At 43.9% G+C, this 14772-nt stretch overlaps 1 protein-coding gene across 1 annotated transcript in view; it reads left to right on the forward strand.

Annotated features, from left to right (window-relative positions):
• The window catches only part of TOP1 (DNA topoisomerase I), a 66666-nt gene continuing 51894 nt past the window's right edge, over nt 1-14772 (forward strand). The window contains exons 1-2 of the mRNA XM_069033947.1: nt 1-152; nt 649-673. Coding sequence (XP_068890048.1) covers nt 120-152; nt 649-673 — 58 coding nt within the window. The 5' untranslated portion in view covers nt 1-119. The remainder of the gene's footprint in view (nt 153-648; nt 674-14772) is intronic.

Below are 14772 nucleotides of genomic sequence, written 5' to 3' on the forward strand. Positions count from 1 at the left end.
GTGCCGAAACCGGGACTTAGTCTGTTACACAACCGCGCTGCGCTCCCCGCGTCCCGCTCCGCCCGGCGCTCCTCTGCCCGCCGCTCCTCCCGCTCCGCCCGGCCGCCCGCGCCTCCGGCATGAGCGGGGACCAGCTGCACAACGATTCCCAGGTGAGCGCCCCGTGCCCGCCCGCGGGGCGCGCTCCCGGGGGACCCCCGCCGCGGTGCTCGCATCCCCCCGTGCCGGCCCCGGGCTGGCCGTCTCGCCACCCCCCGTAATCCCAGCGAGGGGACCGTGCCCTGCGGCCGCCCCCGCGCGTCTGGACAGAGCCCTGTCAGCCCGGGTGTCCCCCCGCGGCGGCATGGGGGGCGGTGGGAGCGGGGACCCGCGTGTGACCCCCTGGCTGGGCGGAGAAGGGGAGGGGGCGGCTACCGCGCTCCCCCGGCTCTCTCCCCACTGGGGGTCTCGGGGAGGGTCCCCCCATGAGCTGTGCGGGGGCCTGGGGGCGCTTCACCCGCTCTCCCATCACCTTCCGCATCGCGCTGGGCTTTTCTCATTTGGTATTTAATTCCCCTAAAAATGAGGGTGTGGGCGGGGGTGGGGGTCCCCCAGAGCGCCGCGGGCCCGGGCGTGCTGACGGTGTGTCCCTGTGTGCTCTCCCCGCAGATCGAGGCGGATTTCCGAGCGAACGGTGAGTGCGGCCCCGGCGCGCCCCTCGCACAGACATGGCGTCCCAGAGACTAAGTCCCGGCTCCGCGCTCACCGGCCCCATTGTTCCCATCGAGCTGCCAAAAGCGCCCCTTTCCCGCCGGGATCGGTCCCCCCCGACCCCCGCCGCCCCGAGTAGGGGCACCGCAGGCCCGCGATCCGAGCGCAGCGGCTCTGCCGGGGTCGCCTTTGGGCCCCGATTCCTCCCTGGAAAGTCGCCTTGTCGACGGTCGGGACTTAGTCTCTGCGCCATTTTCTTTTTCTCTCTCTCTCTGTGGCTTTTCTCTCCTTCTCCTCCTCCCCGAGCTGCCGCCGAGCCGCCTCTGCAGAGGCACCGGGCTGCCATCCCCGGCACCAGCCCCTTGTAACCGAGCGGAAAGCAAAGTTTTTAGCTAAAAAAAAAAAATTAAAAATCCCAAGTCGCCCTTTTTTTTTTTTTTTTTTTAATCGCAGGCTCCCTCCCCCCACTGCTCCCCGTCTCTGTTCCATTGAGGGAATCCCTCCCTTCCCCTAAAATGAAAGGTGATTGCAACATGTTGCTCTTTAAAAGAAGCTGCTGCATCCATTTTAAGATCAGTCTTATTTTCTTCCTTGCTGTTTAAATGATGTGACTTTACCTTGTTGGGTGGGTTTTTTTTAAATTAAAATACAAACCTACTTAAAAAAAACCCAACAGACCACAGTGTAGACAATTCCAGAAAGGTAGACAGCATCACTTCAAGGACTTTGCAAGCTAACTTCATTTTGTTCAGAAACATTTACAGGAGTCCTGTAGTTTAATATATATATACATACACTTATATATAATTTTTTATATATGTATATATTTATATATGAGTATATACGCTTATCTGTCTATGTTTATATTCCTATATACATACAGACGTACAATATTATCTTTTCTAATCAGTCTGATGACTCCTAACTTTTTCTGGTAATTTATTCATTTTCATAGGAAGCAAGCTAATTGCAAGCCTGCCCCATTTGATAGGTGTCACATTGAAGGGCTTAAGTAGGGTGAAGGGGAGTTGAGGACATACAACCAACCTTTGTGTGTGTGTATTACTGTCACTGTTTGGGATGTGTGAGGAGCTCTGAGCTGTCCTCTGATTGCTGAGGTGGTAGAGGACAAAAAAGGTGGTTGGAAATATCTGCTTGACTTATAGTTACACTGATTTTTAGAATGCTTTTCTGGGTGATGTCCACGTGCCTGGTTGCTTTGTAAGGCTATTGTGTGTAAATATTTACAGATCTACGCTTTTGAGCACCTTTCTTTCTGTCAGTTCATTGGAATGTGATCGTGTGTGTGTGCAGTAGGAGCAGACAGTATCAAATATGCAGGCTTTGAACTCTTTATTTCCATTCTGAATTTATAGTAGGGCTCTATGAATAATTCTTATTGGGAAAAAAGGGTGCCATGGATTTCCAAGAAGTATGAGTGTAACTCTTGAAGCAATTTAAATATAAGCTTATATAGGAATGCTTGTAGCCTTCTTATGCTGTAAAATACTTGCTTCATCTAAGGATCATCTTTATTTAGGGAAAAACACTCCCTGCTAAGCTTTAGTTATTTAGCACTGTTGTACATAGCGGAAGTGATGTATATTTGACCTTTTCACTCCAGCTTCCAGTGAACCTTTTAGAGGGGTTTTTCTCCTCTATTTGCAATCATGTGCTGTTTTATCCTTCTAAGAGTTCTAGTCATACAGCTCTTAAAACTCCTGTGGTTTTTATTTCTGCCATGTGTTGGAGGAATTCAATACAGAAATTCAAAGTAAGACACCTTGATGGAAAAACTGAATTCCTGGTAAATTGGGTACACCCAACAAATCCATACCAGTGTAGGTATCAGCACCCTTTCCCTCCTGTTGTAATTATTTATGGCAGTCGTGTAACATCACTGTCGCTGATCAGAGGCCCCTAAACCCCAAAACCCTTTTTAGCACTGGAAGGTACGTGTAACCCTGTTAGTCTTGCTAAGGGAATAATGCTGAATAGACACTGCCTGCTCTGACCTTGTGACCACCCCTGATCTCCCTGAAAACCTGTCACCTCTGCTTGCTCTGAGTCTTGTTTCCTCTGCACAGGAGTTCTTTGCACTCGTGTGTCGGGAATTTTCACACGCAAATCCGAGAACAGCGGTTCTTGTTCAGGCAGAGCACTGATGTTCTTGCTCTTATTTTCTTGTTTTGGTGCTATTTAGTGGCAAAGATTAGGAGTAGGTGGTAAGAATCTCAAGTGCTGTTTTTTTTCCCCCCAGATGTTTAGAATTGGTTTGTTCTTTTATTGTCAGGCAGTGCTAAACGGTAGAGCCAAACTCTCCTTTTAGGCCTCCTATACTTCACATTTGGGGGAAGGGAAGTTTTCTGGGGGCTGGTACTGACTCATTCTAAATGTTGAGTGTAGCAGCTGTAAACATTTTTGTTAATAAAGAATGTTTTGGGCGACTTTTGGCTAGTGTATCAGTAATAGGACAGCTTAAGCACTTTGAAGCTTCCTGTTGTTACTAATGTTCCTATCTGGGTCAGTGGACACACTACCTCGGGTTGTGGTCACACAAGTTGTTGCAGCTGCAATAGGTTGGGTGGATCTGCCCATTGCAGGTCACCACGGTGCAGCCTGGTTGTAGTTGGGAGCCTGGATCTGGTTACACACCCGTTTCATTGATAGCAGAGTAGTGTTGGGTATGAGAGAGGGTGCCAGCAGTAAATATGTGTTCCTGGCTATTTCTTGTCATTAAATAGCCAGATCACTCTAAGCAAGAGTGTCCTGGTCAAATTCCAACTTGAGTAAGTAATTGCATTCCATCTCAATATCCAGGTTCTTCCTCCTGTTTGGCTGTAGTGGGTATTTTTTTCACCTTAGCTGTATTTTTAGTATCCGTACACATTGCAAAGAATTTTCCATGTTCAGTCCTAGCAGTGCCTGTTTGCAGACCATGCTGAGAGCGGTACTGTGCTGAAACAGCAAGCCTTTTCTGCAAGTAACATCCTTGCAGTCTTCAGCATTCAGAAGGGAAATGGAGTCTAAAACTGTTGCTTCCAACTACAGCTTGGATGCTGAAAATGTCCCCACCTCCACAGTTTGGATTCTATTGAGTTTTGCCTTTAAGAGCTTTGTTACTCAGGTTGGATGTAACAACCTCTTACTACTGAGGACAAATGTTGAGACTAAAAGCAATTTATCTTGACTTTCAGCTCTCCCATTGTGTTTGCAGAGTGCAGAAGATAAAAATTACTTTTGTTTGCAAAATAATCAAATTGCATTCCAAAGCTACTAAATTCCGCTAACTGCTATTAGTGCCTTGGCTGTTCAGCAGCCTGTGATCTGAACTTGTGTAAAATGCAGAACTGCTCAGTGTGGAGACTGAGGACATCACCCCAAGCAGTGCTTTTTGCCTCCAGTTGATTTGGCCAGTAATGTTAAGATGCAGTTTAAGGTCAGCTATCACTGGAGTAACCATTACAGTGCATTAAGAGGAGTCAAGTGTGTGAATTTGTCCAGCGTCACAGAGGTGGCTTCTAGAATTCAAACATGTTTGAAGGTGGGGCTTGCTTTAACAGTGAGTATTTTTTGGAGGGAAGAAAACCAAAGCCCTTACTGCTGCAGCATCTTATCAGGAACTGGCAGGTTTTTTTATGTTGGCCCAAGCGCTCATGGGGCATCTGTGTATTTATCAGGCTGGCACCATGAGGGAATGAGCAAGAGGGAAATTCAAATTAAATAACAGGAGTGCTGAACCAAATGCCTTACAAGTTAAGGAATTTCAGCACGTTTTGTGTTTTGCATTAAGTTCATGTTTCATGTATGACAGAGCTGTGCAATAAGAGGTGTGGGTGATTTAAATGCTAACAAACTGTAGAGCAACATAGCAGAGATCTTTAGGATTTCTCAGTGGTTGTGAAACAGTCTGTTGGAGACCAGATTTGTGCTTCCTTTCTGCTGCCTTTGCTGGCGCCTTCTGGATGGGTGAGAGTTTTTTTGAAGGAGAGCAGGGCCACTTCTGGCATAGGGCTGTGTGTACCTTAGCACTGCTGTTAGACCCACTGTGCTAAACAAACTGCACGGATTTAGGAAGTGTGAAGGCACTGCCTGTGGTCTGTTTGTGTGTGTGACATGTCAGGGAGAAGCTCTCTTTTAAGTTCCCTGGGAGCACGTCTCATGAATGCTTTAAATGTCAAATGTTTGGCAAGGGATCCAAAGTACAAAAGGTAGTTAATGGTGTTTAGGTGCAGATTGATACCTCAGCTGAAAATTTCCTCTGCCTTTCCTGTGATACATGGAGAGGAGAATCCAGAAGAATGTAGCTTGTTCTTTCCTTGCATCTCTCCCTGCCTTTGCTTCAGACTGCAGTGCTGGTGGTGAGCCTGCATTGTGGGAAGTGCTGCCCACAGCCTCAGAACAATGCTCGGGTAGTTTTAAGTCTGCAACCACTTAGTTTTTTATTTCAGAAGTATTTTACATAAGACGCCAATCCCTGCAAAATTTCTTAATTTTGTTCTTGCACTGATTTTCAATATGTTCACAGTAATCTCTCACAGGGCTTGTTAGGATATAACATTGTAGCTTCACTGTGGGAATCTTCAGATTGTCATAGGTGAGAGTACTCTGAAGTAAATTGATCATTCATGACACTTCTCAGAAATGTAAATAAACATGCTGTTGGTAAGCTGCTCTTCACTATCATGGGCTACATAAGTTGGTTGCATCTATTTTCCCCAGCAGAAGCCTCTGAAGGGTTTTGCTAGAGACCTTGAGCTCTGTTGTGTTAATTGTTCTGACACATTCAGCATTTAGGTTAAAACTTAATGGGTGTCTGGTGGGAGTGGGGAGTTGCATGCATGGCTGGGAGCTGCAGCCAACTTGTGTTTTTGTTAAAACTCAGCAGAATTACTTAAATGTGCTGGAAGATGTGTTTCAGGGGTTAATGGCCCGTGTGTTTCTTCCTCTTAGCAGGTTTTCTTAAAATGTTTTTCCTTTTACTCCAGTGTTAAGCACTCTCTGTTATTAATGTGTTATCAGGGCTTCTTTGTTTACTTTGTAAAACATGAAAAATTTTGAACCAGGGGACCAGTGTAAAAGTGTGCCTTTTTTTACATGGCTTCATGTAAATTAGACACACAGCTCATAAATGTGATCAAGCACAAATCAGATCTAATTTCATTTACAACTGTGACTTCAGATATTCGTTAGATAGTTCATTGAATTCCAACCTCCTGAGTTGCACTGTCAGCAGAAACTGCAATAATATGTAATTATAGCAAGTACTTAACATCTCATTGACTCAAATTCCTCTGTTAATGATTTCACTGGATTCCTGGTGAAGTAATACCTGCTGAAGTAGCACAAGCCACTGCCCTATTAGAGGGAGGCTCCAGGTCAGATTCTTCCTAGTGTTGTAAATTGCTGTAGCTCTGCTAAAATCAGTGGAGCACTGACAGTGTATCTGCTTTTTTGTTACAGGACTGCAGGGATGGGGTTTAATATCACAGTGACTATTTAAGAGAAATACAATTTAACCTAGGAAATCAGTGCAGATTTTTTTTTTTCCTGTGGCTTTTCAAGATGGGACAGTTTCTCTTTCAAGTCTGCTTGAGCTGGTTGTGCTGATACAGTTTCTCCTATCCTTGTAGGACATGTAGTCATTCACAAATATTTATTGGCTTATTAAATTGAATTGGTTTTGTGGCTGCCAGTTTTATAAATACTGCTCCACATTTTATAGAAAACCTCACACTCCAAAACATGGGAGCAAAATCTGTTTAGTGTTATGTGTTCTGCTTCTGCCTGGGTTTTTGAAGGTCTGTGTCTTAGCTTTCCAAATCTGAGAGAGGATTTTCAATGTAGAAATCAGTGTTTACCACCTTGCTGTCCTGGGACTGTCCCTTTTGACAGAGCATATGACAGATCTGCCTGTACCTTCTCCCTGCAGGACTCTCTGTTCTGAGCTGTTCAGCGCTGTCAGCATTTAAATAGGGATCATCTTTAGATTTCAGAATGGTTCCTCCTGTGAAGGGAACGGGAGAATGGTATGGGCTTGCTGTGGTTTCAGCAGCGAGTTTGCTGCTGTCCTGCTCTTCTGAAAAAAAACAGTAGAAAATAAATTTAAAACCCAGTTCATAGCTGCAGTAGAATTACTCCTTTTAAACAGTGTTCCCAGTTACTGCTTACTCTTACAGTCCTTACTCCGCCTGTAACTGCCTGCTCCAGGGAGCTCCTCTGCATGTGCTCTGGTGGCTTCCACTGTCCATCACTAGCTGAACACTGGAATTACTACAGCGTGGAAGTGCTTTTCCAGGCAGAGCAGAGAGAGCCTTTTCTGCTGCAGGATCCTGCTATTTCCTAGCTCAGCTGAACACGTTGTAGTAGTGGTTTCCCGGTGTGTATGAGACTACAGTATTTTTAGCACAGCGTTTGTTCAAAATGTCCTGGCTGACATAAATGCGAAATAGTTCCAGTGGTTTATAGTTGGAAATACTTTCATCTTGAATGCTAGCTTTTTAAACTAATGATCTTAGTCAACTGCAGTAATATCTTGTGGTGTCACAGCAAGAGTTAGGACATTTGGAAGGTGATGTGAAAAGAAAGGGTGGAGTTAATTTTGGATTCTTGTGACCTGCATGGTAGAAGGAGGATTAGAAAATTTTTTTTGGCTTCAGAAATATGAGCATACCTGCATGTTTTCAAGTGGAAATTTGGTTTCTAAATTTGACTTCTATAGCTGCTCAGCTGATGGACAAGTGAGAGCTCCAGAAGTGAGAATGAGAATGAAAGCGGAGAATATGGAGCCGTAGTCAGTCTTCCTGAAATTTGTTCTTTTGTAACGCATACTTAGCATCAACAATTCTCAGACTTCTTTAAGATGAATGTAGGACTTTTTAAATCCCTGTCTGTGTCAGCAGGAGCGGTGGCAGGAAATACAGTTTCGTGCCAATAATCTGGGAGATCCTCCAACACAACTGGTGGAGATCAGACTTGATACTTTTGGGGACGTGGGAGACCTTGGCAATTAGTTCTCTATTAATATTAATGACAGAGATGGAGTCCTGTAATGAGGGAAGATGAGTAGGAGAGGGACAGTGGTTCAAATGAGAATTGCCTCACAAATTTTCTAGTGCTGTCACAGAGTTCTGGTGATGTTTTCCATCATGTCAAGGCCTGTTTCTGTACTAGAATAAAATACAGGTGCTTCACTCTGGGGAAGTTCCCCTTGTTTCATGGCTGTTGCTTGAATCTCAGCAGCTTCTCTTGAAGGTGGTTGCAGCAGTAGTTCAGTTTGGACGAATGGCTTGCACTGACAGCTGCTCTGTGTTTGGGATCTGCCTGTTCCCAATATGAAGGAGTCCCAAGGATGGACAGCAGCGAGCATGCCTTACTCCTGTCCTGGGAAGTTCTGGAGGTAGGGGCTGGAAAACATCTGAAATGCTTATCTTGGTGGGATAGGGGCAGTGCAGGCTCACTGGAGGCACAGCAGGAAAGTTGGTTTAGGTGCTTGTCACTCAGCCTCAGCAGACAGTGTCTTCTTGAGGAAAAACTCCCTGCATCTCCACCTGAAGTACTTACATCCCTTTCTAAGTTTGAAAGTGGTGACTTCTGAAATTGGGATGATGGCAGGATAAAGAGGGACAGCATCACACTGTTGGGAAATGGTTTTAATTGGAGGCTCCTGTCAGTCTCAAAGAGACAAAAGTTGCTTCCCACAGAGCTTCCGATCGGTAGATGGTTTTGGATTCCTTATCGATATTTTTTGACGTGAGTGTATTTGTTCATGTTCACAAGCTTGCCATATGCTTTGTGCAGTTGTGAGCTGTGTGGGTGTCCCTGTATGTATTTTTATCTTATACCTTCGTCAGAGAAGGAGCTTTTTAGGGAGTGTTAGCAAGACAATGGCTTCCTTCTCTATCAGTATTGCAGAGTGCTGAGCCTCATGGTGCCCACCAAAAGATGGAGATTTTCCTTCATCATTCTGCCCAGCATAGACATGTTACAGACAGATGGACATTCATGGAATTCAGCTCTGCAGCAGAGTAGTGCTGCAGCTGCCTGGATCTTTCCATGACAGGAGAGAGATTGATTTCTGCCTCAGGAAAGCTTGGAGTGTACTTGTAACTTCACTAAAATATTTTGATCAGTCTATGTAACTCATCTCCAGCTGTGTCCATTAAACACATGTTCCATGATGGGGACATGCTAGTGTCCTGGTTTTGGCTGGGATAGAGTTAAGTTCCTTCATAGTAGCTGGTACAGTGCTGTGCTCTCGGATTTAGTATGAGAATAATGTTGATACCACACTGATGTTTCAGTTGTTTGGACAACTAGCTAAGTGCCTGCTGGGTCTCATCAGCTGCAGTGTACAGCTGACAGTCTTTTCACACACACAGCATTCAGCACATAGTGCAGCTTTATTTGGGGGAGAAATACTCTTACATTCTCAATGAAGCATGGTTCTGGTTCTTCAAGATGTCCATTTTTCTTCCATAATGCTATCTTTCAATGATTTTCTAAAAATAAGACCCTGGTGGCTTTTATTCCTTATTGCTCATTTTGTAATCCCAGTCACTATTTTGTGTAGTGTTACTAATTTTTGCAGCAAGCATCCAGGACCTCAGTAGTTGAGTATTTTGCTGTGTTTAAGAATAAATCATAAGAAGAAATGAAATACGAAGTCTGATGTTGAATGTGCATAAGTTGCATACAGCTCTTCTGTCTGAAACTCACTGTTTGGCTGCTCTGAAATAAGTTTTACCAAATGCTTTGGAATTTCTAAAGTGTTGGGATTACTCCACTACTCAGTGTATGCAGCAGGAAATTGGAAGTTGTCTTGTTTCCATCCAAATGTCTTGCCAGTTTGTTGCAGCTAGCTGTATGGCAGTGTCTAAATTGAATAGTTTAAAGAATTTTTAGGCACTGGCCAGAGATGTGGCTTCATAGTTAAAAAGTCAAGAAAATAATTCCTAGGAATGGAGCAATCCCCAAGTGCAGATAGCTTTTTAATTTTTTCCTGGCATTTGTCACATGCTCTCCTCTGTTGCCTAACACAGCTTCTGACACATGAGAGCATGAACTTGTAGAGTGTTATCCAGAATATTTTTTCTTTAATTTGTCACTTCTGTACACATTTTTAATTGAACAACATTGCAGCAGCTTTTCCTGTGTATGTAACATGGAATAGATGACCTGGGCTTCAGAGCCAGGGCATTGTACTTTAGTTGAACTTTTTATTGATGGCAATATTTTACTACTCAAGGCTTATCCTGGTATTTGAACAAGGGCCAGATTGTCAAAACAGCTGCTCCTCTTCCTCTGAGGTTGCGCTTTCTTGTTTTGCAGAGGTGGCTTATAAAGACCCTTTAGGAGAGAAGACTCTTCAGTGTTTTTTCCCCTTTAACTACAGTGTCTGTTGCAGATTTTTCAGTATCTGGAGGTAGAGTTGAGAAACGTGATTTTCTAACTAAAATGCAGAGATTTCTGGAGTTAGGGTTTAAACACAACTGGAACAGTTGTATTTTTGTGGTCTGTGAGCAGTTTTAGGAGGAGAAAAGTACAGGTGGTGCTAGGGCACAGAATTTGTTCCATACAGTCTCTTTGGAGATAACCAGGTGGGAAGGCTGCCTTCCTTCATCTGCTCTGCAATAGATGCAAGTGGATAGAGTTTGTGCTGTCCCTAGGGAGATTAGTAGCTGATAAGTTGGCAATTCTTATTCCAGCTTCTGGTTTGGGCCAGCTGTTGGCGTGTCTGGCGTGCTTGGTGCTCTGCTCAGGATGTGACGGTGAAGGGTTGAATGTGAAGAGAGACTCTTTTGAAGCTGAAGGCAGGAAGCACTGGGGAGGGACGTTTTGTTACTCGTGGATGCTGTGTCTGGGTTTAAGGTCTTCTGTGCTGTACATTGTTATCCTGTCCTAAGGCCATATTGTTTAAATGGGCAACACAGTGGGGGAAGAAGGAGTGCTATGCTCTTCTCGGAGCTGGAGAAACCGGAACATAGTGGGAGTGATTTTTTCCAGCTCCGAAATAGATATAAAGCTGTCTGGCTGGGACTGAGATTCAGTTCCATCTTGGACATTTGCTTCTGATTTTTAATTCCTTCTCCAACTGAAGACTAAGGTGCATATCAAAGGGCAGCACAAAAAAAAAAAAAAAAGGAGCTAAGGAGCTTCTGCTGTTTTAGCATATTATTATATGCAAATCTCATCTCAGGATCTAAGGTGTGCATTTTTTTCTGTGGTACTACATTATTTTACAAATACTTATGATACAATACAAATTACACAAATTACAAATGTTGTGTGGAAGGTTCTGCAATTAGTGAAATCACTGGGTTTGCAATAGGGAGACAGTGGCTCCCTGGTTTGTGTGCAGGGTTCTGGTATCAGGTACGTCAGTCTCTTGCACCATATAGGCCACCTTGCTATGAGTGTCTCCTAACTGGGCCTGGAGCAATAGGAAGAGCAAATTATGTCTTCTCCCAGTTTGCTGGCAAGTGTGTGAGTAAGATCAGTTTTTTGAAAGATAAAATGGCTGGGATGGGCAGGTACTGGTTTAAACTTGCCTTAGGAAGGCACCTTACAAGTTAGACGAGCACTCTCCAGTTTAATCCAGCCTTTTGGGGAACGGGAAGCTGGAGCTCTTTGGAGATCCATGTGAAGGGGATGATTCATTGCAACACAAGCAGCGTGTACAAAATGGAGAGATGGAGTAGAGCTGGTGACGTACTCTGAGGTTTGTTCTCTAGAATTAATGACCACCAGATGGGGAATAAAAGGCTTGCCTGCTTTTCTTCTGAGGACCGGGAATGTCATTGAGGCTGTTAAAATGTGCTGTATCTGTGGTAATGCTGCTTGTGCACAGCAAACCCTTTGATGTGTGGATCAGAGTTCGCTTTCCTTGCTGGTGTTTCCCCTCAACACTTGGGTTTTAGAATGGGTTTTGGCTGAAGATGAGATTCCTGCAGTGTGGTTTACAGTGCACCTCAGGGATACAGAACAAAAGTCTTTGAGTGCTTTCTGCAGTAGAAAAACTAAGGTGCAAGTTGTGTTCCAGTCTAAATGACCAGACCCAGGGGCAGTAGGTTCATGTGGGCAGAAATGCAGTGCAAGAGATGAACTCATAACAACAGTGACCTTGATTAACTTCTGCAGTGTTGCCCAATCCCACTGTAGGTGTCATCTCCATCTATCTTTGCAGTAAGCAAGGCACAAATCAGAGTCTGAATGTCAGTGCTGTTAACTCTGATACTTGCAAGTTGTCATCCTAGAAGTGTGTAGGTGTTTGGGTTGCTTCGTCTTGCTCCATCAGATGGGACATCTCTCCAGCTGTCCAGGATACCTTTGGACATGAACGTGGAGAACATTTGCATTTTTCAAGAGCCTTTTACACTTTTGCAATCTCCTGTCCTCCTGCCTTCTTCCTACTCCAAAGCCTGGAAGACTGTCAGAGGAGCCATCATCTTGTCTGAGTCATGTTATCATAGCTGTGTATGTCACCTGCACTTCATTAGGGAACATAAGCAGGCTGTCCTTGAAATACCTGTTTTTATGAGTAGATAGAGTCTTCTAATTTAAAATATGCTGCTCTCTGGATTTTGGTAGCTGTCATGAACAGTGTTTTTTTCTTTTATCATCAAGTAGGCTTATTCAGCATCACCTGTATCGAAAGGAAGCTGCTTTCTGGGTTTTAGGCTGTTGTAATCATATAGATATAAAAAGTACAGCTTGGCCCTTGATGCTCTGTGCTTGGCAGCTTTAGTTGTCAGCATGTGGTCTTGGGAGAGCGCAGCACGGTGTGGTTGAGTTTGCCCCAGTCTTTAGCTTGTCTTGCAGTAGATGGAGCCTGCAGCTGACAATAAGATGGCTATCCCAGTAATTTAATTCTTAAATTGAATCCTGGGCACAAGGCAGAAGCAGTTGAATTGGCGAGTCCATCATTCTCTTGTTTCACAAAAGAAGGTGTAAAGCTGTTGTTCTGGAAGCACTGCTTTCTGTCTAACACATTTCCCCCCTTCCTTCCTGTCCTGCCTTGTTGTTGAGACTTCTGTCCATTGATGCATAATCGTCAGTTTATGGTTTTGCTCCACATCACTGTCAAAACATGAGCTTGTCTGTGCACAGCAAAACATGAATTTACATTTGAACCACAGCCTGAGTTAAAATACTCCTTCTCTGTGTTTGTGAGTGGGCCTCTCCTGCAGCACTCATCCTGGGCAATATTTGCCTCTTTCAGGAATCTGATAGATTTTTCTTCAAAGCTGCCAGCGTTGTCTTTGCACACCAGCTGAATCTGGTCTGTGTGCACTTAGCAAGCTGAGTACCCTGGTGCTGACAGCAGGGATAGTGAGTTCAGCAGGGGCTGAACTGCATCTCCCAGGAGTTAATCTGTGCTTGGGCTGTGCCCATCGCTCCTCAGTGTACTTGGTGAGAATGAGAACGATGCTGACACCAGATGCTGACACCACGGCCACGTTTCTGAGGGATCGGGAGCTTTGCTAAGTCTTTGTGTACTGAAGTGAGGGTGTATTTTTAAATGGTTCCCTTTGTAGGGAATGAAGCTGTGGAGCATTGTTTTGTGAAATAAGTCCCCTGTAGCTGTATTTCACAATAACATGAAACAGTGTTCAAAACAGATGTGAGCTTCATTTATTAAGGGCAGAATTAATTTGGTTTTAATTTAAGTTTTTGTGGTTTTCCCCCTTTTTGTAAATACCCCATCCATTCACCCTAGCATGGGAGCCTCATGCTCAGATTCTAATCCAGAATAAGAAAACTTGAATTGCAAAGGGAATTTGTTAGTGTGTGGGGTTTTTTCTAAGGTGAATTTTTATACTGTCTTTTTGTGTGTATTAACATATTAATCTCACCAGAGCTCTGGAATTAGTCTTTAGCAATTAGCTCCATAGGTAACCAGAGTCAAACAAGCCCTGACTTTACTTGTTTTTCCCCAATACTAAGAGAAGTATTTAGAAATGATTGTAGTACATCGACTACAAACAAGTATAATGGTAATTTTTATCATAGTAGCTTCAGAGGCTGGAAAAGTAAGTTTTTCCACTGGTTTTCCGTTCAAGAAAGATATAGTGTTCAGAAGGGCTTTCTTCTAAGCATCCATGAAGTATTTGAAGGCTCAAGATTTGGTGCAGATTTGTGTCATTTCTAGGTTTGTCACAGATCTGTTATTTCTGGTTCTGAAGGTGGAGCCATTTGCTTGCTCAATTCCTCATCCTGTAAGCTCAATCTCTTTCTTAAATCTTAACTGTCTCCTCCCCATCACTGCCAGGTATTCAGATAGACTCTGTAGGTGGTGTGGTTAGCACTTTGTAACTCCCGGTATGTGATTTCCCAGATCCTGTCATCCGAATGGGTTTAGTTACATTCAGATCAAATTACTTGGGGAGATTGGTACGCCAAAAAGGCACAGACTTCAGTTGTCAGGCTTCTTTGTACACCAAGAGTCAGAAGATGTTTCCTTCCTGTAGGTCACTGCAGTTTTCCCTTGCACTTAATCCACCCAGAATTACCCTTGTGCATCAGACATGCACGTAGTTCACAAAGCACCCTCTCATGGAACAAATGCTGGGCTTGACCTTAATGTAGACTTTACGTAGTAGCAAAGTTAGATTTTTTTTTTTAGCATATCATGCTTGGTCTTAGCAAATTGTCTCCTTGTTTTACTTGTCTGTGCTTATAGCTTTCACTTAAAAAGGAAAATTGGAGTTTTTCTATCAGGATAGCTGTCTTACTGTGAAGTGTGACACCATTCCACTACTTGTCACAGAGACTGCAGTGACCAAAAGTGTCTTGTTTTGTATTTTGATCTCAAGTAATTCATGCTCTAAAGTCTCTCATTGTGAAAACCTAATGCTGGACTGTTTCTCTGGTCGTAGATCATTTCTTCAGCAGAGACTACTGCACTGCTTCACCGTAGAGACACAAACATGTTCTTAGGAAACCAGGTTGAACTTACATTGTATCCAACAAATTTGGGGTATTTAGTCCGGCATTACAAAAAGAAAAGTAATCCTGTTACAAGCTGTTACTTAATTCTCAGTTTTATTAAACCCATTTTTCAGGAGTATCTTGATCTGCTGG

The sequence above is a fragment of the Aphelocoma coerulescens genome, chromosome 20, assembly GCF_041296385.1.
Source record: "Aphelocoma coerulescens isolate FSJ_1873_10779 chromosome 20, UR_Acoe_1.0, whole genome shotgun sequence".
Lineage (NCBI taxonomy): Eukaryota > Metazoa > Chordata > Aves > Passeriformes > Corvidae > Aphelocoma > Aphelocoma coerulescens.